General features: G+C 50.7%; 1 protein-coding gene and 1 long non-coding RNA gene across 2 annotated transcripts; one reads left to right on the top strand and one right to left on the bottom strand.

Annotated features, from left to right (window-relative positions):
- Positions 1-328: 328 nt before the first annotated feature.
- SMPDL3B (sphingomyelin phosphodiesterase acid like 3B) lies at positions 329-21,554 on the bottom strand. Its single transcript, XM_024554449.3, has 8 exons — positions 21,323-21,554; positions 10,668-10,881; positions 8,038-8,135; positions 5,800-5,943; positions 4,613-4,785; positions 3,329-3,509; positions 3,113-3,246; positions 329-694 (listed from the first exon to the last, which is right to left on the bottom strand). Exons 1-8 carry the CDS (start codon positions 21,381-21,383, stop codon positions 329-331), a joined length of 1,371 nt encoding a protein of 456 aa, XP_024410217.2. The 5' UTR covers positions 21,384-21,554.
- Positions 601-7,551, top strand: LOC139440782 (uncharacterized). Its single transcript, XR_011650952.1, has 3 exons — positions 601-679; positions 6,184-6,443; positions 7,050-7,551. It is a non-coding gene; the product is annotated as an uncharacterized lncRNA (long non-coding RNA).
- Positions 21,555-22,755: the final 1,201 nt, after the last annotated feature.

The raw sequence follows: 22,755 nt of genomic DNA, 5'->3' as shown, positions 1-22,755 counted from the left end.
TTCCTGGCGGCTCATTTTACTCCCATTAAGGGCGGAGGGACATTCGATAACTGCAAGGGAGTTGCTTTAAACATGATTTACATAGTGAAAGGATAATACACAAAATAAGATGCATAATAAGCTTTTTTTTTTTTTTACATAAAACGTGAAACTTGGAAGAAATGTGTTTGTGGTAGGGTCTTTGCGCTGCATTTCGTGATCTGGCTATCCCATCATCCACTCTGCCGATGCCGGGAAACTGGAAAAGTCCGGACCTCAGTGAGTGTCGTGGGCTGCAATTTACCCGGAGGAAGGCGAACCCAGAGATTCCGGCAGGTGGTGCCCAAGGTCACCGCGCGAGCAACGCGCACAGGCAGAACTGTGCCGCCAGCAGCAGCGGGAGCCAGCACAACGGAGCAGTCCCGGGGGCGCGCAGGCAGGCGGCGTAAGCGTCGAAGGCCACCTCGCGTAGCGCGCACACGTGCTCGTCGCGGCAGGCCTCGCTGCAGACCCGCTGGTCGTAGCTGACCGAATTGTAGACGTAGTAGCGCTGCAACGTGCCCTGGTCTCCGGCGATGCGGCCCAGCGCCGCGTGCATGGAGCTCGCGCTGGCGTTGGGCACCCCGTAGGCCTCGGTCAGCCGGTACTCGAGCTCCCAGCGCGCCGCTCCCTGTGCGTTAGCCTGGCTCAAGTTCACGAAGTAAGTCACCATGTCCTGGAGACGGGGCACGAGACAGGCCGGCCGTGAGCAACTGCCTGCGTCCGCCCCCAATCCTGCACCTCCCCCTTGTCCCCAGATTCTATATATCCGTGAAAATGACTATTAGTTAATGAGCTTTTAATACTTACCAGGTGTGTGTGTGTGCGTGTGTGGCAGGCATCTGATTGAATCTGCTGAGGTAACTGTGCTTATTATCCCCATTTCACAGATGAGGAAGCTGAGTCCTAAAGAGGTTGATTCCTTTGGCCAGGGGCCTACAGGTGTTCAGTGGCCAAGGCAGGAGTGCAACCAGGTGGTTTGCCCCATGGGCTGTGCATGTTGTGTCCCGCAAGCTCCCCGGTACATAAGAAGATGTTCAGTAAATGTTTACAGAATGAATGGATAAAAAGCAACTTAAAAGAAGTAGGATGGAGTGCCTGGCTGAGAGAGGTTATAAAATTGTGGTTGACTGGAGGCTTGGGATACACCCGACATCCCTAGGACTCAGGTGCACCTTCAGGACTAGAATCTATCTGCAAGGGTTATCTGTCCAACACTTTCCACTTAAATTTGTGGACCTGCTTCAGGTCACTAGGGGGGTGAGGGAAAGAGGAGCTAACATGTATGGATGGTAACTTCCTGCCTCCCATTTTAGAGTTGAAGCAAGGAAGGCCCAGGGAGGTCAAAAAGCTGGTGAGTGGTGGAGGCAGGATTCAAACCCAGATCTGTCTGACTCCCTCCCGGAGAAGGATGTGAGGCATGTTGGTGGGGCAGAATGCAGCAGGGAGGAGGGAGTGATGGTGATCCTCTTGCTAAGGCCCCCAGAGTGCCCATGGAGACAAGAGGCCATACTCATAAAAATCCTCAGACCTCTCCTCATCCCCATTTATTCTAGAATCAGGGAGCTAGGTTATCGCATCCAGTTCATGGTTTTCAGTGACCTCTCTCAACTCTCAGGTTAAATCTCAGTACCCACCTCTTCCTGGAGCTCCAGCTTGAACACCCAGCTTCCTCCTCCCTCAGCATTTTCACTTGAATGTCATTTAGACATCCCGAAGTTAACGGGTCCAAAGCCAGATTTCTGATCTTCCCTCTAAAACCTGCTTCTCCCGCAGTGATCAGGCAGTGGCAACTTCATCCTCCCAGGTTTTCAGACCAAAGCCTGGGGGTCCTCCTTGATGTCTCCTCTCACACCGTTCATCCAACCCACCAGCAAATCCCGCCTGCTCTGCCTTCGAACTACTTCCAGGATCTGGCACGTCTCACCACCCAACAGCCACTGCTCTGGCCCACATCACCATCACCTCTCAGTGGTTATCGTAGTCACCTCCTGGCTCATCCTCTTGTTTCCGCCCTTGGCCCCTACAGCCTGTTCTCTCTGCACGACAGACGTGATGATTTGTGCATTTTATAAGTCAGCCTATTTAATTCTTCCACCCCCAAACCTTCCAGATCCAGAGTCCTACTCATGGCCTACAAGATCTAACCTTGTCCCTCCCACTCTCGCCTGGCCTTCCTCCGTGGCCTCCTTGCTCCTCTCCTAACACACCAGGCACGTTTCCACCGCAGGGCCTTTGACCGGCTCTTCCTCCACCTGCCCCAGATGCTCGCTCCCTCAATTTAGTCAAAATTGAAATGTCATCCTATCAGGGACACTTCCTGCCACACCTATCTAACAACACGTGCGCACACACACACACACACACTCTTCTTCACTGTTCTCTTTTCTCCTTAGGTCTTATAATGCCTTACTTACTCATTTGTTTACTGGCTGTCTCCTGTAAGAATGTCAGCTCCAAGAGAGCAGTGGCTGTTTTTGTTCACTTAGGTATCCCCTGAGCTTAGCCCAGGACCTGGCACATGACTGACAATTAGTATGTTTTGTTGAATAAATTAAGGAATAGTATTTCTTTGTCATTTTGACAGTCACAAGCACATCTCAGGAGGTGAGGGAGTGCTTGGTGAGCTAGGGACCTGCTTCGGCTGCAGCGTAATCAATGCAGGAAGACAGACGTGGGCCTGAGGGCCGCTCGGCTAACCAGGCCAAGGAGATCCATTTCACCTTGGGGACACTGGGGAGCCATCAAAGGTTTGTGAGCAGAGAGAGAGAGAGAAGTGCTTTGGGAAGGCTAGTCCTTTCTGTGGTACGTGGCAGAGGAGCTACCGCAGGGCAGTGCTGGAGGCAGAGAAATCAGGGAGGAGGCAGTGACAATGCTGCAGGGCAAAGAGGGGAATGAGGAAGACGACAGGACCTGACTCGGTGGCAGGATTTGGAGATGCCTCCAGGGGTCTGATCCTGAGCTCCATAAGGGTGGAAGGACCTTGACCTTCCTGATGCTCAGTGGCCATTGGAGTGCGGAGTAGCTGGGAAAGAGGGAACGTGGTGACTCCCCTCCCTCCTCCCTGAGCCCCAGCAGACCCAGGGCTTCCGACCTGCAGGCTCAGTGTGGCTCGGTCATATTCGAACACCCGGATGCCTGGATTGTTGGCCCCGTTGACTACTCCAGGTAGTGTGGTTTTCCACGGGGTCACCCCGGGAGTCAGGAACATGGCACTGATGGGGGCACCTTTCAGGAGAGAGACAGCGGGACTGAGGCAGGCTGACAGGAGGAGGCCGGCCAGCTGGCAGGCGCCCTCCAGGCTGAGTACCTGCGTCATCGTAGAACATCCGAAAGCTGTCGGTGTGGTGGTGCCCGAAGAACTGCCCTGCGATGACCCGATGGTGCTTCTGGATCACCTTCAGGTACTTCTCATTGAAGCCCTCCCGGAACCAGGCCTTGTTCCGCGTCTTCTCAAAGAACCCAGGGGGCACGTGGCCAATAATGTACACCTGAGAGGAAGGGGGGCCGGGAGCAGCTCAGAGATGACCTCCCCAGCCCTTCATTTCCACCTCTCAGAACCTGCCCACCCCCGCAAAGGCACACAGACAGGCTCAGACATACCTTCTCCCGAAGCCCTCTGCTTTCGTTCTCCCCGGCAGATTCCAGTATTCCCAGTAACGAATGGACACGTGCTTCCCACCCTCTGTGCCTTTGCCCATGCTGTGCCCACCGCCTGGAGTGCACTTCTCACGGTCACTTCTGTAAATCCTAGTCAGACTTCAAAACCCAGCTCAAAGAACTCCTCCTTGTGAAACCTGGCTGGTCCTCACAGACCGGCCTCTCGGAGAACTCGGGCGCTGTGACTGGACTTGCCTTGAATGACCGTGTAGCACTTGCCGTGTGTTAATGTGTGACCATGTCTTCCATTCCTTGAGTTGCTCAGCTAACAATACCTGGGCCTTCGGCCACCACTGCGAGAGGTAGCATGAGGGTGACAGAGAGGACAGTGAGGAGCTTTGAGGTCAAACTTCAGCTTGGACACCAGCGTTGTGTCAGCCTCTCTGAGCTTCCGTTTTTCCATCAAGAATAGCACCTAACTGGTGGAGCTTGGAGAGTTCAGTGAGATAATCCACAGTGAGTGCTCAGAAGCACCAGCCATGAGATCCTGCTGAAATGTGCTGTTGTTTAGTGCAGGGACTCAAGCAAATGAGACGCAGGGCCAGTCCTCGGGGAGCTGCCAACCCCGCAGACTAGGCGGACACACCTAAGGGCAGGGCATCCCCTGAGGTCTAGCCCACAGCAAGGCTGCAGGTGTGGAGTTTGGCAGTAATGGAAAGAGCACTGGACTTGCAGTTAGAGACCCGGCTTCTGGTCTCGGCTCCACCACTTGTGTGGCTCAGGATCATCACTGCCCCTCGGAGCCTCACATCTGCAATGGGCTTTGGGGTCCCAGCCTCACAGGCTGTTCTGAGGGTGGAAGAAGCCCTTCCTGGTGCTTGAAGACCCTCCGTGATGTGCACATCTTGAAAAAGTGGATGAGTTTGTGCCAAAATGGGAGGCTTGTTCAGGAAGTGATCCTGGAGTGGGAGGGGGAAGGGGTAGGAGCCCTTACCATTTCCCCAGCTCTGGACGCGTTGCTCAGCACATCTTCCAGCCACTGGAACTGCTGGCCAGGGTCAGCCGTGCTGGCCGTCTGCTCATTGTTGCTGTAGTACAGATTGGTGTTGAGGACCACAATTCGCCCAGTCCTCCTCGGCCCTGGCAACATCTCAGTATAGAATGCACCTAGGACATCACAGCCAGGGAGAATATGAAGGGGTCCTCTGCCTCTGACACACCTCTGCCCCCTTTACTTCACTCTCCCACCTTATCCCTGCCTTGATCCTCCCTTCCCAGCTTTCCCATAAAAAGAGCATCAGGGGTTAAGACCGAAGGCTGTGGAGCCAGGCTGCCTACGTTTAGGTCCTGGCTCTAGCACTTATTAGCTGTGCTACTTAGGAAAGTTACCTAACTTCTCTGTGTCTCAGTTTCCTCATCTGTATAATGGCGATAACAATGAAGTGTGTTTGCCCCTCCGATGCACCATCAACCCTTCGCCACTCAGCTCTGTGCCCCAGGAGCTGATCTATGTGGACTAAATCAGTGGGCTTCTGTGCCACAGGCTTCTGGTTTAGTGTGACCAAAGGGGAGCCCCAGCAACAGGGGACTGAGGAAAGGGAAGAGAGTAGGTCAGGGTTACCTTGGGCTGGCAGTGTCTTTGGATCAGTTGTCCTCAACCAGGTGATACTGTCCCCCAGGGAATGTTTGGCAATGTCTAGAGACATTCTTTGGTTATCACACCTGGGGGTGTTACTGGTATCTCATGAGAAGAGGCCAGGGATGCCGCCAAACATCCCACAGTGCACAGCGCAGCTCCCACAACACAGACTAGCCGGCCCAAAGGCCAGTAGTGACAAGGTCGAGGAACCCTGCTTGAACAGAATTGAACTTGAACTGTCCTTTCCTAGGTTTTTTACTAGAAGTTTAGTAACGTGCTGAGGGTAGTGCCTGGAACACAGTAAATGCTCAATAAATATTCACTTCTGATCCTCATTAGTGCCGTGGGGTTAAGAGCACGGGAGTCCGCCCTGGATTCTGCTCCCAAGTCTGCCTCTTCTTCTAAGCTGGGTGACCTTCGCCAAGTGACTTGGTATCTTTAAGCCTTCTTATCTATAAAATGGCAGGGGTGTGTGTGTGAAGATGGATTAGATCAGACCTTGGCAGGCAATAAGTGTGCATAGTAGCAAATGGTATTAGTACCTTCTTTGAAGAGAGCGATGGATTCATCACTGAGCCAGGGTCTCCACAGTTCTGCTACCTGATTGTAGATATTGTTGCTCCCGGCTGGCAACTGGTTTTTGGGGTGAAAGTCATGATTTCCCAAAGCGGCATATACTTTAGTATCTGGGAGGGAAAGGAGAAACATAAAAATATATATGTGAAAGTGCTCGGTGGAGTTGCTAGTCATTTTCACCTGTTAGTTCTCACGAGACGCCAGTAACACCCCCGGGTGCGCTAACCAAAGAATGTCTCTAGACATTGCCAAACGTTCCCTGGGGAACAAAATCACCTGGTTGAGGACAACTGATCCAAAGACACTGCCAGCCCAAGGTAACCCTGACCTATTCTCTTTCCTTTCCTCAGCTGGCCAATGTCATCAGAGCTGATGGGGAAGATCGAAGAGGGAAAATCCACAGATGGGGAAAATACAGAGATAAGCTGAAAACCTCATTTAATAGAATCTGGCCGAACTTGGCTCAGGCTTGGGAAGGAAGAGCCATGAGTTTCCCGATCCTGGACCCTAACCCCACTCCCAGCAGTTTCCCAGTCAGAGAGGAAGCATCCTCTGCTGAGAAGAACGCTGGAAGATCTGGGTAAACTTCAGGCCCATTATCAGCCTCTTGGTAAGTCAGTGTTCCTCGTTCTCGTCCATTGCAGAGCCGCCTCTGTTAGGGAAGAGGTCTGGTTCACTCTGCGGGGCCTTAGGGGTTTCACTCACTCAGGAATTGAGAGCATTTACTGAGCACCTGGTTTGTGCCAACACGTAGACCTGGTAGCAGGCACCCAGTGCCAGTCCCAGAGGCCTTGTGGTGCCGTATGGTCGACAAGTATTGAGTAATGAGAGGTGTGTGGGCTGTCACAAAAACGGAAAAGCCACTCACTGTGGAAGTGTGTGTCAGGAATGGGGGTGGAGTCAGAGGAGGCCTCCCTGAGGAGGTGGCCTATCAATTGGCCCAAGAGGGGGAACGGAGGGGAGCCCTTCAGACTCATTTCCTCCTTGTGAGTAGCTTCATTCCCGCTTTTATTTTACCACTGTGTCTGGCAGGTAGTAGTTGCTCAATAAACATTTGACAACAAACAAAAATTTCCTCTGACCTCAGGGAAGAGCCTTGCCCTTCTATGAGCTTGGCCCACCCCAGGGAGTGACCTCAAATCAATGAGGAAGGAAGGCTGAAGCCTCCAGTTCCCACTTGGGGAAATGTCTCCAACAAACCCTTTGTCCTGTACAGCCTGCAAGGTCTGAACATGCTGAGAGCTCTGCTAAAGGAGCAGGTTGTAGAATTCTCAGCAGGAATTGTTCACGCAGCAGGAAGCTATCAGTATCATTGCCTGGAAGAACCTCAGCGCTCTAAAGTAAATGCCAGCAGCGATTAAAGATCCATTTAAGAAAAAACCACAAATTTCTGGAATCTCAAGGGCAGATGAGAAGGGAGAGAATCTCTCCCACGTTTTGCTGCTCCTGTGTGCCAGGCACCATTAGAAGCTCCTTACGAGCTCCATGAGGTCACAACGTGGTATCCTGTTCACCGCCACATCCCCTACCCCTGGACTTGGGTCTCCCATAGTAGATGCTCAATAAACATTTGCTGGTTGACTACATAAGTGATCGGATTTCCTTATTTAATCCTCACAGCTACCCTCTGGGCAGGTGCCAGTATTCACGCAGACCCTTCTCCCTGTCATATCCCATAGGGCTGCAGCCATAATCACTCACAGTCCCCTCAGGCTCCTAAGTTCTAAAGGAAGGTCTGGGAAGCACCAAGAAATAGCACCGTGGCTGGAAATCAGCATCTCCCAGAATTCCTAGCAGCTAGGATGGTTTGAGGGCTGTGGCTGGCAACTCCAGGGACACGGCAGGACACGGGGCTCTGTACGAGCCCGTGTGAGACTTACCCAGGGCTGAGGCCTGTGTGTAACTGTGGATGCCTTGAGAAGGGGCAGTGAGTCTGGTGTTAGGCAGGCAGGGCAGAAGGCAGCGAAATGCCAGGTGTTTCCATGAATAGGTTCTGTGTGTAGCCAGTGAGCTCTCACGTTCCGTGCACGGTTGTTGGAAGATGAGAAACAATGGCTGTGAAGTGTCTGGCATGGGACTTTACCACAGCCATCGTTGTCAAGGAATGAAGGCCATTCCTCTCTGTCTTACTGCTATTGTCTCGTGGTTCCAGGCGCCACCTGGGGTTCAGGAAATGCGGTGGGGGACTGATGGCAGTGTCTTACCTGGAAAGACCTCTCTGATGAGCTTGGTCACGCGTTCCACAATGTCCAGCACGGCCTCCTCTCCCAGCCTCTCGTTGGGCACGTGAGGCGTGTCATCACTGCAAAACACCGCCAGGCCAGTTTGGTGCTGGCAGCTCGGGACGGGGGACAAGAAAAGGGAGGGGGGAACTCTGCTGTGAGAAAAGAGGCCGTGGAACTGGGCCTCAGATGTCCACTGAAAGGTGTGGCCAGGTTTAAGCTGGGTGTCACACAGGACAGAGTTCAAACCCGGGCTGTGCCACTGACCTGCTGTGGGTCCCTGGGCTGGTTGTTTAACCTCTCTGAGCCCTCATTAGCTCATCTGTAAAACAGGGGTAATAATGGTACCTACTCATAGAGAATGTGTGGACGTCAATAAAGGGGAAAATTATATATATGCTATTCTACATTTCATATTTATAGTATATTATATTAATTATATATTATATATATATATATATGAAATGCAGAATAACAACTGTTAGGATATAACTAAGATTATTATTGAGAGGGAAGCTCTAGGGTTCCAGTCCCATCTGCAAGTCCCCAGGGCACTCCGAGCGGAGAACCTACCTGAGTTCTGCTCCCGTCTCCAAGGTTTCGAAGAAGTCTGGAGCTGGCTTCAGAGCATGGGGTTCAGATCTACTCTATGGCAGAATCTAAACCTGACCCAGGACCATTTAACCGTGCCCCCCTTTTCCACATCTGACAGACCTAAATTGCTGTATCCACCTTGGAAATGCATAGTGAAGTGAGAGAACAGGGGAGGAGAATGGGGGAAGGTGAAGTTTGGAGTAGGAGCCCCAATACACTAAAGCCTTAGGGACTGCTGGACCCCACAGAGCAAGGCAGCTCCACCCACATTCTCCCAGGGAAGGTAATTAACTTAATAGTACTGACACGGCTGCTAGCAGCTTCCCCGGCCTCCTTTGTGCCGGCTACTTTCTGTGCACTGTGCCCGTACTCACTGACTTGTTCTTCATAATATGCCCACAACATAGGTTCTTTTATTGTTCCCATTTGGCAGATAAAGAAACCAAGATAGATAAAGGTGAGGAATTCTGCTTATGTATATGCTACTAGAAAGTGGTGGCATGAGGATTTGAACCCAGGCAGCTTCAGAGTCTGAGCTCACGCCCATTCCATCCTATTGTGACTCTGAAACCCTCACTGGGCAGCAAGAGGAGCCTTATAGCCCAGTCCTCCCTGGGGACAAGCCAGAAATTCAGACATTGGGACAAAATTCCTTTTTTTTTTTTTCTAGTTTGGAGGATCTAATTCTGTCTGATAGAACACATCCAATCTCTACATATTGTTCCCCTCAAAGTTTGCAATTCTCCCTAGGAAGTCAAATTTCTCAGGTTAAAGAATTGTTAAAAGTTCTAGAGGTCGTCTCATCCAATGCCATACATCTCTGCAAGGTCCCGGAGGTTTCCCAGAAAAGTCACGCTTCTGGGAAAGGGTCGTGATTTTCACGAAGCAGCCCCCTTTTCCAAAGCCAGCACATCTTCCAGAACGTCGCGGCTTTCTCCAAGGGCCCCTTCTCGGGGGTTCAGAGGCTCCCCCAACAAGAGCCCTCCCTCCCAGGAGCGGATTCCAGGCTCATGGCCTAAAGGTCATACTCGTCTTAGGTTGATGTCTGAGCCCAGAGAAGCCTGGGATGCTATCACATTTCTTAAGTGTCCAGCCTTGCCCCTCCCCACTGGGTCCCTCTGAGGTCATTCCTAGATACTCCCGTGCCACACTGAGGGGGCATCACAGTTGTATCCTGCCTTTTGAGGTGTCCACTGAGGCTAGAAGAGGGAGCAAGAAGTCAGAGCTCCTGCCAGCCTTCCTCACCAGCTTCGCAGGTTCGCCACTTCTTGCAGGAATCCTTCCCCAGTCCTCCCAGATGGAGTCAGGTGCCCTCTGAGGCCCCCACTTCCCCCCAGGAAGCCGCTCTCATCTCTGGGATATAACAGTCAGTGGGCTTGTCTGCGTCACCCATAAGACCGTGAGCTCCTGGAAGGCAATTTGGGGTCTACGTTGTCTCAGTTCCCGTTGTCTACCCCAGGCTGGCCACGGGAAGGAGCCGAGTGATGAGGACAGCGAGTGCTGAGCAAAGTCGGAGGACTTACTTCCACGGATGGGAAGCAGAAATGGGGTCTCTGTGGCTGAGCAGGAATCACCCCTCAAGCTCCCTTCACACAGAGCAGCACTCTGACCAGAGCCAACACCCCAGGGTGAGGGCAGCCCAGCGTTGGCCAGCAGCTGACCAGGACACGTGGTCCCGGTGCCAGACCACTTTCAGCCCTCCTACTCTCTCCCATCCCTGCATTTGGATCCCTAGGGCTTGTGGTGCCTAAACTCCAGTGGGAGTGGCTGCAATATTCACCCCACAACTTAAAATTTGGGAGTCCTCCACCTGCCCAATCGCACCAGGACCTTGCCCCCAGCCTCAGTGAGAGCTGCATTCCGCTGAGGCCGGGAGACGAGGGGGTGGAGGGCACAGACTTTGGAATCAGCCACACCCGGGGCCCCTTTGAGCTTCAAGTGAGGACTAAGGGAGACACTGCAGGAAGGTGGGGGGTGGCAGGTGGCACAGCAGAAACCCAGTGAAGCGCGGCTCTCACCCTGTCCAGAAGATGAAGTCTGGCTCCGGCTCCATCTCCTTCATGGCGTAGATGGAGGAGTTGATGAGGGCCCAGGGAGAGTCACAGAGGTAGTCACCCCAGGGGCCTGAGTTGGGCACCGCCTGGGAGCCGGCTGATGGGCATACCTGGAAGGGGTCTTTGGATACTTTGTAATCAGGGTCGAGGTGCAGGTCAGAGATGTGCCAGAACTTCCCTGCAGGGAAAAGGAAACCCTCCTCAATTCTGGGCCCTCCCTGGGCCTGGATGGGGAGGCGGTTTGGGGGAACCCTGGGCTGGAGCAGGGGAGGTCGCACAGGTGAAAGGGTCCAGAGGAAATGGGGCACGATATTTGCCCAGGGAGGCACTGAGTGGAGCGGAGCACAGGCTTAGCTCTCTGTGTCCCTAGCCTGGGGACTTTGACAAGGTCCTCTCCATGTCTCCACCACAGCGTCAGCATGGGGGATTGGGCTGAAGCGTGACCCTCAAGAAGCCTTTGGAAGTTCTAAGAAAAGTGCTTGCCTTAAAGCAAAGGTGGGAGAGGGTCAGGGCTGAGCCCTCAGGCTCTAGAGCCACATGCCAGCTGTGCGACCCTGGGCAAGTTGCCTCACCTCTCTGAGTCCGTACTGAGAGCCGTATCTTACCTGCTGGAGGGAAATACACACAAAAGTCTGCCCTGGGACAAGGCTTACACACCAAATGGAAGGTCTTGCTAATTAATACCATCAAAAGCCTGGGGAATAGATGTGGAAATGGAGTTTGAAAATGCTAGACCAGAAAAGATGGAACGTCATTTCAGATTGGGCTGACTCTCATGTGAGTCTCTCCCAGGGGTGTACTCAGTGATTCCAGGTGCAGGGTGGTTGGTGGCTCATGCAGCTGGCAGCGATCCTGGTCTCAGCTGCAAACCAAGTGAGGCTGAAATGCCAAAAATCTCTTGGGGTAATAGAGAGAAGGGAATCCAAAGAAACAGGCCACGTGGAGTGGATTCATCTTCTGCACCCAGCACCGATGTGCATAGTTTCGCTGATGTTTACTGACGAGGGTTGAACGGTCTCTGCCCTGAATCCTGTGTTTCTGGCTACCACAAGGGTGAGGCCTGGGATTTCCTCACCCTCCATCGATGCTCTCACTTCCGCCTCCATTTCCTGTGTCACTCAGAGCCAGCAGTCAATGTCTGCCCAACCTCAGGAAACCAGGCCTGGGCCTGGGCTTCTGTTGTTTCCACGGTTGGGTGGCCAGGGCACCACCCAAGCCACCAGACATTCAGTGTGGCTCCAGGACAGGCCGGAAGGCAAAGCCTGGCCCGCGATCCTCCCTTCTTGACTTTTCCTCCCAGTTGCTTCTGAGCTTTCGCCCAGCTCTCTGGATCGAAACCCGGTCTCAAGAAAGAAGCAGAAACTTGTTCACATTAAGCTGCAAGTGACTGGCCAAGCAAATCCTTACCGTTCCCAAGGTCATTATGTAGCCATCCCACCACAGCCCTGGAGGTGTCACTGATCATTAGCCACATTTTCTAGCCACCTAGAAAACTAAGGTCAAAGGTCAACATGCCTGAGATCACATGGAAAATGGTGGGGAGATTCTATGGCTCCCCATCCTCTCCCAGGAAGATGTGATTGCTAAGGGGAGAATACCAGTAACTTTTTATTTTAGATGTGACTTTTTAAAAATTGACTTTAGAGGGAGACAGGAAGGGAGGCAGAGGGAGGGGGTAAGAGGGAGAGAGATAGAGAAAGATCAATTTGTTGTTTCATTGATGCATTCATTGGTTGATTCCTCTATGTGCCCTGACCAGGGATTGAACCCTCACCCGTGGCATATTGGGTCGATGCTCTAGCCAACTGAGCTACCCAGACAGGGCTTAGAAAGATCCTGTAGACAGTCTACGCCTGCATTTTTATTTTTTACCAAAACTGAGAGCCCTTGCTTATAATGGGAAGATTAAAAATTTTCACACAAATTGTGATCACTAATATATTTATTTTACTCCTATAGGACAAAATCCTAAACCCGAGGAAAGAAGCCAACTGCCCCATTTCCACTAGTAAGTGAACAGGGTTGGTGGCTTTCCCAAGCCCCGGCACTGAGACTCTGAGTGGGTCACTGCCACTTCCGAGCCTGAGAGCAGGCTGACCAGGTGGGCTGCAGTGACCGCCCGCTGCCCTCCCCTCTCTGAAGACTGGGACAGGGACCACACCCCTGCCTCCAGCAGACTCTTTCCCAACTAACCACAAACATTGAGCAGTACTGCCCTTAGACATCATCCCTCTAAATATTCAACAAGCATTTCTCCACTTCAGAAACTCCTTGTCCACTGCCAGAGGCTCAAGTGTCAGCAGTTCTCCTTTTCCTGCAAGCTCCAGTCTAGTCAGTGTGTGGACCTGAAACTCCTTCCAGCTTCCCCGCACGTCTTGTGACCTTTGTCTGTGTGTCTGAAGGCCTGACTCCAGGGGAAGCCAGGACACTGGAAAGAATGGCAGAGAGAGACAGAGGTGTAGGCAGGGGGCTCCACCTCCTTGGGCTCCAGTCTCCTATTTGTGGAGGTGGCTCACAGAGGCCTCACTTGGTGCTCAGCCCAGCTCACCCCACTCATTTTCTTCATTAGGCATCTTTGCGGTTCCTCCACTGCCTTCCTCAGTCTTCCCCAGGTCAGCACGTGGCTGCTTTCTCCTTCTCATTCAGGCCTCAGCCTGAAGGTCACCTCCTCAGAGAAGCCTTCCATGACTACCTTTTCTCAAGTGTCACTTCTCCCAACCATCTGGTTACTATTTATTGCCTCCCTCAGTTTTCTTTTAATTTTTTCTTTTATTTATTTTTAGAGAGAAGGAAAGGAGGGAGAAAGAGAAGAGAAACATCAATGTGTGGTTGCCTCTCTCGCGCCCCCTACTGGGGCCCTGGCCCGCAACCCAGGCATGCTCCCTGACTGGGAATCGAACCAGCAACTCTTTGGTTCACAGCCTGCACTCAATCCACTGAGCTACATCAGCCGGGGCTCCCTCTGTTTTAATTTCTTCAGGACACTCTCACAGGCGAAATCATCTAGTTGGCTTGCTTATCATCCATCTGCCCTGTCTACAGTGTCAGCTCCATAAGAACACAAAGCCTATCGTGTTGATCTCTGTGTCCTCAGCACCTAACATAGTGCCTAGGATGTGGAGGATGCCCGAATATACTCGTATATATTCAATGAATAAGCAGGGCTGTGAGGAGGAGGATGAGCACTCAAAGAAGTTTGGCTAGGTGCCCTTTACCTGCTTGTCTCTTTTCACCCTTGCAGCCATTGTCTGAGGTGGGATTCTCACGCCCATTTACCGGATGAGGAAGTAGAGACTCAAACCCAGACCTCTCTCTACTCCAAAGCTGAGACACAGCGTTGACTCAGAGCCCCCAGAAGGTGGCTTTTATAATACACTTATGTTACCCATAAAAGAAAAGGAGCCACAGGCGTCTGTGGAAATCGTCACAGACTGGGAGGAATTAAACTTTAATTGCCACATCGTGGAGAAGGGGGTGGGCATGAGAGCCGTGGACAGGGAGGCAGGCAGGTGCTCTGGTTTCTAATCCAGGCTCTTCCGCGAGTTGGCTGAGGACTCTGGGCAAGCAGTGGGCCTTGCTGGGCCTGAGGGTGTTTGACACCTGGCCCGAGCATCAGTAAAACAGTGAAGGAGAAAGGGCTCGCAGAAAAGAATCACCACACCAATGTCCTTGCCAGTTCCCCCGGAGCAGGAGTGCGCCTGGGAGGGTGTGGGGAATTGGGCCCTTTCACACTTCACCTTTTAGACTAGAGCTGCTGCTTCTTTTTTTTTTTTTTTTAATTTTTATTGTTATTCAATTACAGTTGTATGCCTTTTCCTCCCCATCCCTCCACCCCACCCCAGCCTAGAGCTCCTTAAACTTTACTGTGCAGAACCCTCACCTGGGGATCTCATTAAAGTTAAGAGGCTTTAGCCCTGGCTGGTGTGGCTCAGTGGATTGAGCTCTGGCCTGCAAGCCAAGGGGTTACTGGTCTGACTCCCAATCAGGGCACATGCCTGGGTTGTGGGCCAGATCCCCAGTAGGGGGCGTGGGAGAGGAAACCACACATTGATGTTTCTCTCCCTCCCTTCCTCCTTTCCCCTCTCTAAAATAAATAAATAAAATCTTTTTAAAAAGTTAAGAAGCTATATATTTCATACTGCTGAGATCTTTTAAAATAAGTATTCATGTATTTCTTGAGTTTTAAGAAAAGGTATACTAAACTGTCGTTATTATTCACTAGTTATTGAGAGTATGAATAAATTTGGTGTCCAGTGCAATGAGTAGTTGAGGGCACAGACCTGGGTTTGAATTCCAGCTCCACCACCCAGTAGCCGTGTGAACATGAGCAACTTACTCTGTGCCTCTGTTTTCCTTGACTGTAAAATGGGGACAACAGCACCCCGCCCCCAGCCTCTTCAGGTCATTGTGAGGGTCGAAAGGAGACAATATGAGATAACGCAAAAGCACTCAGCAATGCAAAGCAGCGGTTACTCTGAATTTGGACCCTGGGAGATCCTGCGAGTCCCCCTTTGGCCACAGGAGGAAGATGGGACCTGGGGGAGTGACTGCACCCTTCCCCTGCTTGTCCCACTGTCCCCGCAGCTGCTGTCCTCTGCAGGTAAGGTGCAGGCCCAGGGACAGGACATTTGAAGCAGAACAATGTGAAGACAGATGCTGTCTCCTTCTAGATGCCTCTTGTCCAGTGCTGAGCCGGTGGGCACAGCGCACCCTCCGGTTTTAATTTGGACAGCTCAGCTCTGCTCCCTGTCCCTCTGCTGGCCCTCTTCCTCCCTCATAAAAGGGGCCACGGGGCCTCCTTGTCCACTGGGGATGGCCAACACAGGGCCCAGGGCCCAGTAGCTTTGTAAGGCCCATGAAGTGTCTGAGACCTGAAAAAATGCTTTGGCTGCAAAGTTTGGGGTGGGGGCAGAAGCCATCAAAACCAAGAAATCATTTCAAAAGCAATATTAAATATTAAAAATGTAATTAAAAGCCATATATAATGTGAGATCGTTTTACTGTGGTTTATGACAGGGTGGGGGACTCACAAAAACCATTCCTAGAGCCCAAGAAGGTCTTAAACTGGCCAAAAAATGGCTTTGCTTATGGTCAGAGAAAAGAAAGGCAGGAAGACACCTGCCTTTATTTAGCACCTACTGGATGCCAGGTGCTGTGCCAAACTCTCTAGTCATGAAGCCTCAGGACACAAGTATGCAATACTTTCTATTATGGTAACCATTTTTGATCATGATAAAAAAATGATCATGGAGGTGGGGGTGGGGGGAAAATGGAGACAACTGTACTTGAACAACAATTAAAAAAATGTGGAAAAAAACGATCACGGTGCACTTTACTCGCCACTAGCTAGTAATGTGACCTTGTGTATTTAAAAAATGGTCCCTTAAACTTTTACAGAGCTTTACCGCATATGCGTGTGACCTCACTTAACTATCACATTTAATCTCTCCTCTGCTCTTATCCCTATATTATAGGTAGTCAAATAGAGATTCAAGGTCATATAGAAAGTAAAAGGTCAGACCCAGGTTTTCCGGCCTGAGGGACTGTTTTTGAAAGAGCATGCATGAAATTTGGAATCAGGAAAATTTTGTTTTCAATCCTGGTTCCTCCACACAGACAGTGGCAACTCGAACAAGAGGTTTCCTCAGTTGAGCCTCAGTTTCCTTATCTGTAAAATGGGGATAACGACGTCAGTAGCAAAGGGCGGAGGTGAGGATGGAAGAAGAAGTCCCATACGGAGCACCTGGCAGCGGGCTGGACAAGCCCACAGCAGTGCTCATTCCCCCGGGCCTCGTTTCCTTCTCTGGTGCCTTTCCTCCTCAAGTGTGATCTGAGGGGATAACAGGATTATCTGAAGGCCCTGCCAGTTCGAACACTGTGATTCCATGACTTTGTTATGTGTATAATGCACACCACTGAACGACTTTGTCCCCATTTCAGTCCTGTTGACACTAAGCAATAACCCCAAACACTTCCACTGTTATTCCTCCTCCATAAACTAAGACCCTCCCAAACACTGGGGGTTCCCTTGTAAAATCCAGCATTTACTGGCCTGTTGCTACACGGATTGCCCTTTCCTCACGACAGCCCCGTGAGGTAGGCTTACCATTCTGGAGGGAAATGTTTTCCTACCATACTGACCCACACTGAAAAATCCTGTCTGTTTCGTGCAATCAGAAGCTGAAGGATAACGCAGTGTTGCATAGGGTGTGTGTGGGAGGAGAGAAAGAGCGGGCAAGTTGGTGCCCGCCCGAGCTCTTGGCTAAGGAAGATGGAGGTAGCAATCCTACAGTTTTTTGCAAAGCAGGGCTGATTGCTATCTGATTGGGTGTCTCAAAGTTCTCTGGCACATCTAAAAGAGACTCAGATTCTGTAAAAACTTAGAGGTGCTGTGGAATTCTCTTTAAATTTAATTTTGTTTTTAAATTATAAATGTATACCAGAAAGTTTGGAGAAAATAAAATAGTCCCTACGAAAACCATCATCCCGCCCTGGCTGGTGTGGCTCAGTGGGTTGAGTGCTGGCCTGCAAACTCAAAGGTTGCCAGTTCGATTCCCAGTCAGGGCACATGCCTGGGTTGAGAGCCAGCTCCCCTAGTGGCGGTGGGTGAGAGGCAACCAATGGGTGTTTCTCTCACACATCAATGTTTCTCTCCCTCTTTCTCTCTCCCTCCCCTTCTTTCTAAAAATAAATAAAGTCTTTTAAAAAGTCATCCCAAGAGAATAGGTCAAGGGCAGGATGCAACTGAGTGCTGTGGAGAGTAATAAACAGAAACCTCATTTAAACTGGAGTTGGGAGGGCCTGCACCTGTACCTTCTCATACCCTAACTCTCAGTCAATTACCTCAAAACAGGGAAAGACTTATTTCCATCTCCAACAGGAAGACGTTTTTCTACTCCACTACTCCAGCCCAAAAAAGGAGGATCTTTTTCTTGCCTGGCAACCACTCAGCCAATGAAAAGCCACTACACTTCAACGACCAGTTTCCTGGAATGGACCCCTTGTTTACAGCAGCCCCTGGGAAATGCTCCTTTCCTCTGTAAAAGAACCGTTCCGCCCTCGGTTCTCTGGACTTGCTGTAGTTCGCCATTAGACCACACGCCCTGAATAAACCTAGGTTGCTGGAGAAATACCTGGCTGGCTCTTGGTTTCAGGTTGATAGTACAGACTTGGTCCTGCCACTTCCTAGCCGTTGGAATCTTGGGCAACTGTTGTGTCCCCCGGAGTCTCATTTTCCTCGTCTGCAAAGTGGATGTACTAGTAATAGAAACCACTTCACAGGCACTAGAAAAATCAAATGAGGTTTTTATTTCATGTTTCAAATAGGCCTGAAAAAGAGCGCGTACCAGGCACGTAGCACGAGCGTGGCCCAGACCGCTCAATAAACAAATGTGAGCTCTTCGTGGCTATTTTCCTTAGGGTGTGTTTGCTTTTACATCACGTTCTTTTAAAGCAGATCGGAATTGTACAGCCCCAGTTCAGGTCCAGACTCAGCCATTAACTAGATGTGTAGCCTCGGCTAGTCACTTCACTTCTCTCTAAGGCTCCGTTTCCTTGATAATCCCTACTTAACGAGACTGTTGCGAGGGTATTATGTAAAAATGTCAGCAGCGTGAGGCACATAATAAGTACTTAATAAATGTTACTTATTGTTTTCAACTTCGCTGCGTTGTCTTGAATCTCTCTTTTCAGCTAGTCTATTACTGCCGCTAGCACTTTCTGCCAGTGCGATGAAAATGCCGCAATGACGTCTTAGTGCGCTTGGAGGGAGGAGAAATTCTTTTTCATCACTAAGACCCTGGGCTGGGGGATGTGCCCGTTGGCATTTGGATTTCTAAGAAAACGTATTTAAAAGTGAGAGAGTGCCCTGATAGGTGTGGCCCAGCTGGTTGGGCATCCTCCTGCAAACCGAAAGGTCGCCGGTTTGATTCCAGGTCCCGGCACACGCTTGGGTTGTGCCAGGTTCCCAGTTGGGGCGTGTGTGAGAGTCACCCGATCCATGTTTCCCTCCCACATCGATATTTCTCTCCTACTCTTTCTCCCTGCCTTCCCCTCTCCCTAAAAATAAATAAATAAAATCTTAAAAGTGAAAGATTGAGGGAACGAGTGAGGGAGTGGAGGAGTCATCCAATCATTCCCAATCCTCTAGTCAGACTGGGGGCGGGGCTCTGAGTCCCCCAGAGGGGAGCTGGGTGCCTGCCCCGCAGTGGAAGGAGGACACATCCTACCAGGGCTTGTCCCAGAGGCATTTCCACCTTTAAGTCACAGCTTTTGGCTCTGAGTCCTCCCCAAGCATTTCGCTCTGGTCTCCTGCCACCACCTGCCATCTCCTCCTCACTGAGATGGTTGGCCACATTGGCAGAGGACTTTGCCAGGGCTCATAGCTGCTCCTGGGAAGGGTCTGAGAAAGTGGGTTACCGGAGGACTAACCAGGATTGAGCTCCAAAGGGACAAGCAACAAGCAGGACCCTGACCCAGTCCTTTCCCTCTCAGCCTCAATTTCTGCAGTTGCAGAAGGGGTGCCGGCTCATCCTTAAGACTCCACTCAAAGGACTCCAGAGCAGGGCAATCTAGAACCCTAAAGAAAACTACAGTGCAGCCCTCCCACTGACTCCCCTCTAACTGCATGGAAACCTGACCCTCCAACAGGCGTCTAGGCCTGGACATGTCCAAATCAAACCACTCTCCTCCTCCCGAATCTCAGCAAATGACAACCCTGTCCTTCCAGCTGCTGAGACTAAACCTTGGGACCACCTTGGAATCCTCCTCTCACTCCCACCACCTGTCAACAAGTTTTGTTCAGAATCAGACCATCTCCCATCACTTCCTACCCTACCACCCCAGGCCAAGCCACCATCCTCTCTCATCAGGTGATGGTAACAGTCTCCCCCCTGGTTTGTCTGCTTTTCCTTTACTAGGGTGACCGACTGTCTCGCTTTGCCCAGGACTTTAGGAGCATCCAACGCACCAAACTTGAAGTGCTAAAATTAGGAAAGTGCCCTGGCTGGTGTGGGTCATCAGTGGATTGAGCACCAACCTGTGAACTGACAAGGTCACCAGTTCGATTCCCAGTCAGGCCACACACCTGGGTTGTGGGCCAGGTCCCTGGTTGGGGACGTGCGAGAGGCAACCAATCGATGTTTCTCTCCTTCTCTTTCTCTCTCCCTCCCTCCCTCCCTCTCTAAAAATAAATAAAAAATAAAATCTTAAAATAAAATAAAATTAGGAAAGTCTCAGGCAAACCAACAAGGGTTATTCCCCCTGCCCCTTCTCAGTACAACAGCCCGAGGTCCCTTCTAAATGTATGCACATCAGGTCACATCACAGCTCTGCCTAAAACCTTCTGATGGTGTCCCATCTCACTCTGACTCAAACTGTCTGCAAGGTTATACACGAGCTGGTGCCAGCCCCCTACCCCACCCCTGTGGTTCCCTGACCTCTACCACCGGCCTTGCCCACTCTGCTCCAGCCTCGCTCATCCTAACACACACCTGTGTGTCCAGCTCGGGGCCTGTGTACTTTCCATCCTCTCTTCTGGAATGTTCTTCTCCAGACGTCCACATCGCTCCTTCTCGGGTCTTTGCTCAAATGTCCCTTTATTAGATAGCTCTTCTCTGGCCGCCTCTCCCCTTTCCTTTATTCTGCTTTATTATTTTCCATAATACTTGTTGTCTCCTGGAACACTGTGTATTTACCTGTGCCTTTTGGTTTGTTTCTTCCCAGATGTAGGAATGCTCCAGGGGAACTGGGGCTTTGTTTTCTTTTCTGGTTCCTGGCATAGCTTGTGGAACATATGATGGGGGACTCGAAAGGTGGAAAATTTTAGTTTAAGTAATAGCTAATAAGCTTGGTAATCAAAGCACGTAAAAGCTTTGTTCCAGGAACTGAAGGTGGGACCCACCCTGACTCCAGGAGACCACAAGCAGCTTCACCTGTGTGCCTCAGGAGGCCTGTGAGCAGTCAAGGTCATGTCTGCGCCATTGTGCTCCAGGGTGAGACGCTCACTGCCCAGGACACAGCAAAAGACCATTGCCCAGGGGAAGAATGATGCAGGTTTTAAATCCAATTAACTTTTCCCTGAATTCCAAACTCATTATTACCTACACTTTGTTCTCCTTTTTAAAAGGGCCATTTTAAAATGGAATTGAAGACGGTCTCTTAGGGTACAAACCCACCGTCTTCTCAGATCACTGGCCATCTGCACAAAGCGCCCATAAAGATTCAATCCCTGTCTCTGCTTATTAGGTCTGGTAGGTGACAGGCAGCACGAACACTGGCTTTTTGGTTTCACATAGAAGACCCTTAACCAATATTTGCTGAGTGAATTCATAAATCTTCCTGCCACCTTCTCCCTCCACCAGCTGGCTGGCTTTTATGTCTCAATACCTCTTAGCAAAGTCATTGTCCCTCCCCTGGCCAGCTATCGCCTCCACTTTGACAATCTTCAGGATCAGACAGCACCCATACCGCCTACGAACTCTCCCACTTGGCCTCCATGCACAGCTCCCTGCCTTGTTATTTTTAGCAGCACTGCCAGCTTTCTGTGAGCAGCCTCCAGCAACCTTGATCCTGAGTTCATGGTACAAAGCAAAGACATCAAAGGCATTTGCAGCGCCTACCTGATTCAGCCCTGGCGACTCCCCAGTGGGCCAGGAACATCAGCAGCTTGAGTAGCCTCATCCTAGGGGCTCAACTCCCAGGAGACGTGAGGTTCTCCAGGAACTGTGTTCTTGCCACAGGCTTCCTAACTAGGTCTTGGTGGCCAATTCCCTGAGGAGAGCTGTCTTTCCGGTTTTCTGGTGTCTCCAGGCATCTAAGGCATCCGGCTCCTCTGGCTTTTCTTCTGTTGCCCAGCAGGTTGTGAGCTGGGCCTTTGGACTCTGAGTTAGAAAATAGCACCTGTTCCCGACTGGTGTGACTCGGTGGGTTGGGCATTGTTCCTGAGAAGTGAAGCAAAGTGTTTCTGGTTTGATTCCCAGTCGGGGCACATACCCAGATTGCAGACCAGGTCCCCGGTGGAGGGCTCAGGAGGGAGGCAACTGGTGGTGTGTTTCTCTCACACATCATGTTTCCCCTCTCTCTAAAAATAAATAAAATATCATTAAAAAGAAAAAAATAGCACCTGTCCCCCAGTTCCTCAGACCATGTCAGGCCAGCCAGCAACTGGATTCCCCAGGAAACTCACCCAACCCCCGTCACTGAGAGGCAAATGCCATTAACTCTTGGAGTTTTTATGTTCCCTCTCCATCAGAACAAGCCTGTATAATATGACAGGTCTTTGCCATAAAAGGGACTCAACTGCTAGTGGGGGCCACAGCTGCTCAACCACAAATGAACCAAGACTAAGAGACATTCATTCATTCATGCCGAGAACCATGTCCCAGGGAGATGGAGGTGACCCAGGGCAGCCTCTGACCTCAGGATAGGAGGTACTAGATTTATCAAGATGATCACTTAGTAAGTTATATGACGTCTAATCACTGGGATGTACACCTGAAACTAATATAATATTGTATGTGAACTCTAATTGAAAAATAAAAAATGATTTAAATAAAAAAAGAAAGTATCAAATATAGGCCATGGCTGGTGTGGCTCAGTGGATTGAGCGCTGGCCTGAGAACTGAAAGGTCACAGGTTCGATTCCCTGTCAGGGCACATGCCTGGGTTGTCGGCCAGGTCCCCAGTGAGGGGTGTGTGAGAGGCAACCACACACTGATGTTTGTCTCCCGCTCTTTCTCCCTCCCTCCTCCTCCCTCTGAAAATAAATAAATAAAATCTAAAAAAAGGTGTCCAGTATACATAGAAGTAGGGAAGAGTATAATGAACCCAAGTACCCATCCTCCAACTACAGCAAGTATGAGTTTACAGCCGACCTTACTTTAGCTATTCCCAACCCCACTGAATTCTTTTAAAGCAAATTCCAGAGATCATATTATTTTGCCAGTAAACATTTTAGTATATATCTCTAAAAGATAAGGACTCTTTTTCCTAATACAATGATAACATCCTTATCGGATTTAAAGAAATAATAGTAATTCCTAACTATCATTGG

This window comes from Desmodus rotundus, chromosome 3 (genome assembly GCF_022682495.2).
Source record: "Desmodus rotundus isolate HL8 chromosome 3, HLdesRot8A.1, whole genome shotgun sequence".
NCBI classification, from domain to species: Eukaryota; Metazoa; Chordata; class Mammalia; order Chiroptera; family Phyllostomidae; genus Desmodus; species Desmodus rotundus.
The sequence above is the reverse complement of the archived record's forward strand: the minus strand, read 5'-3'. Positions and strand labels throughout refer to the sequence as shown.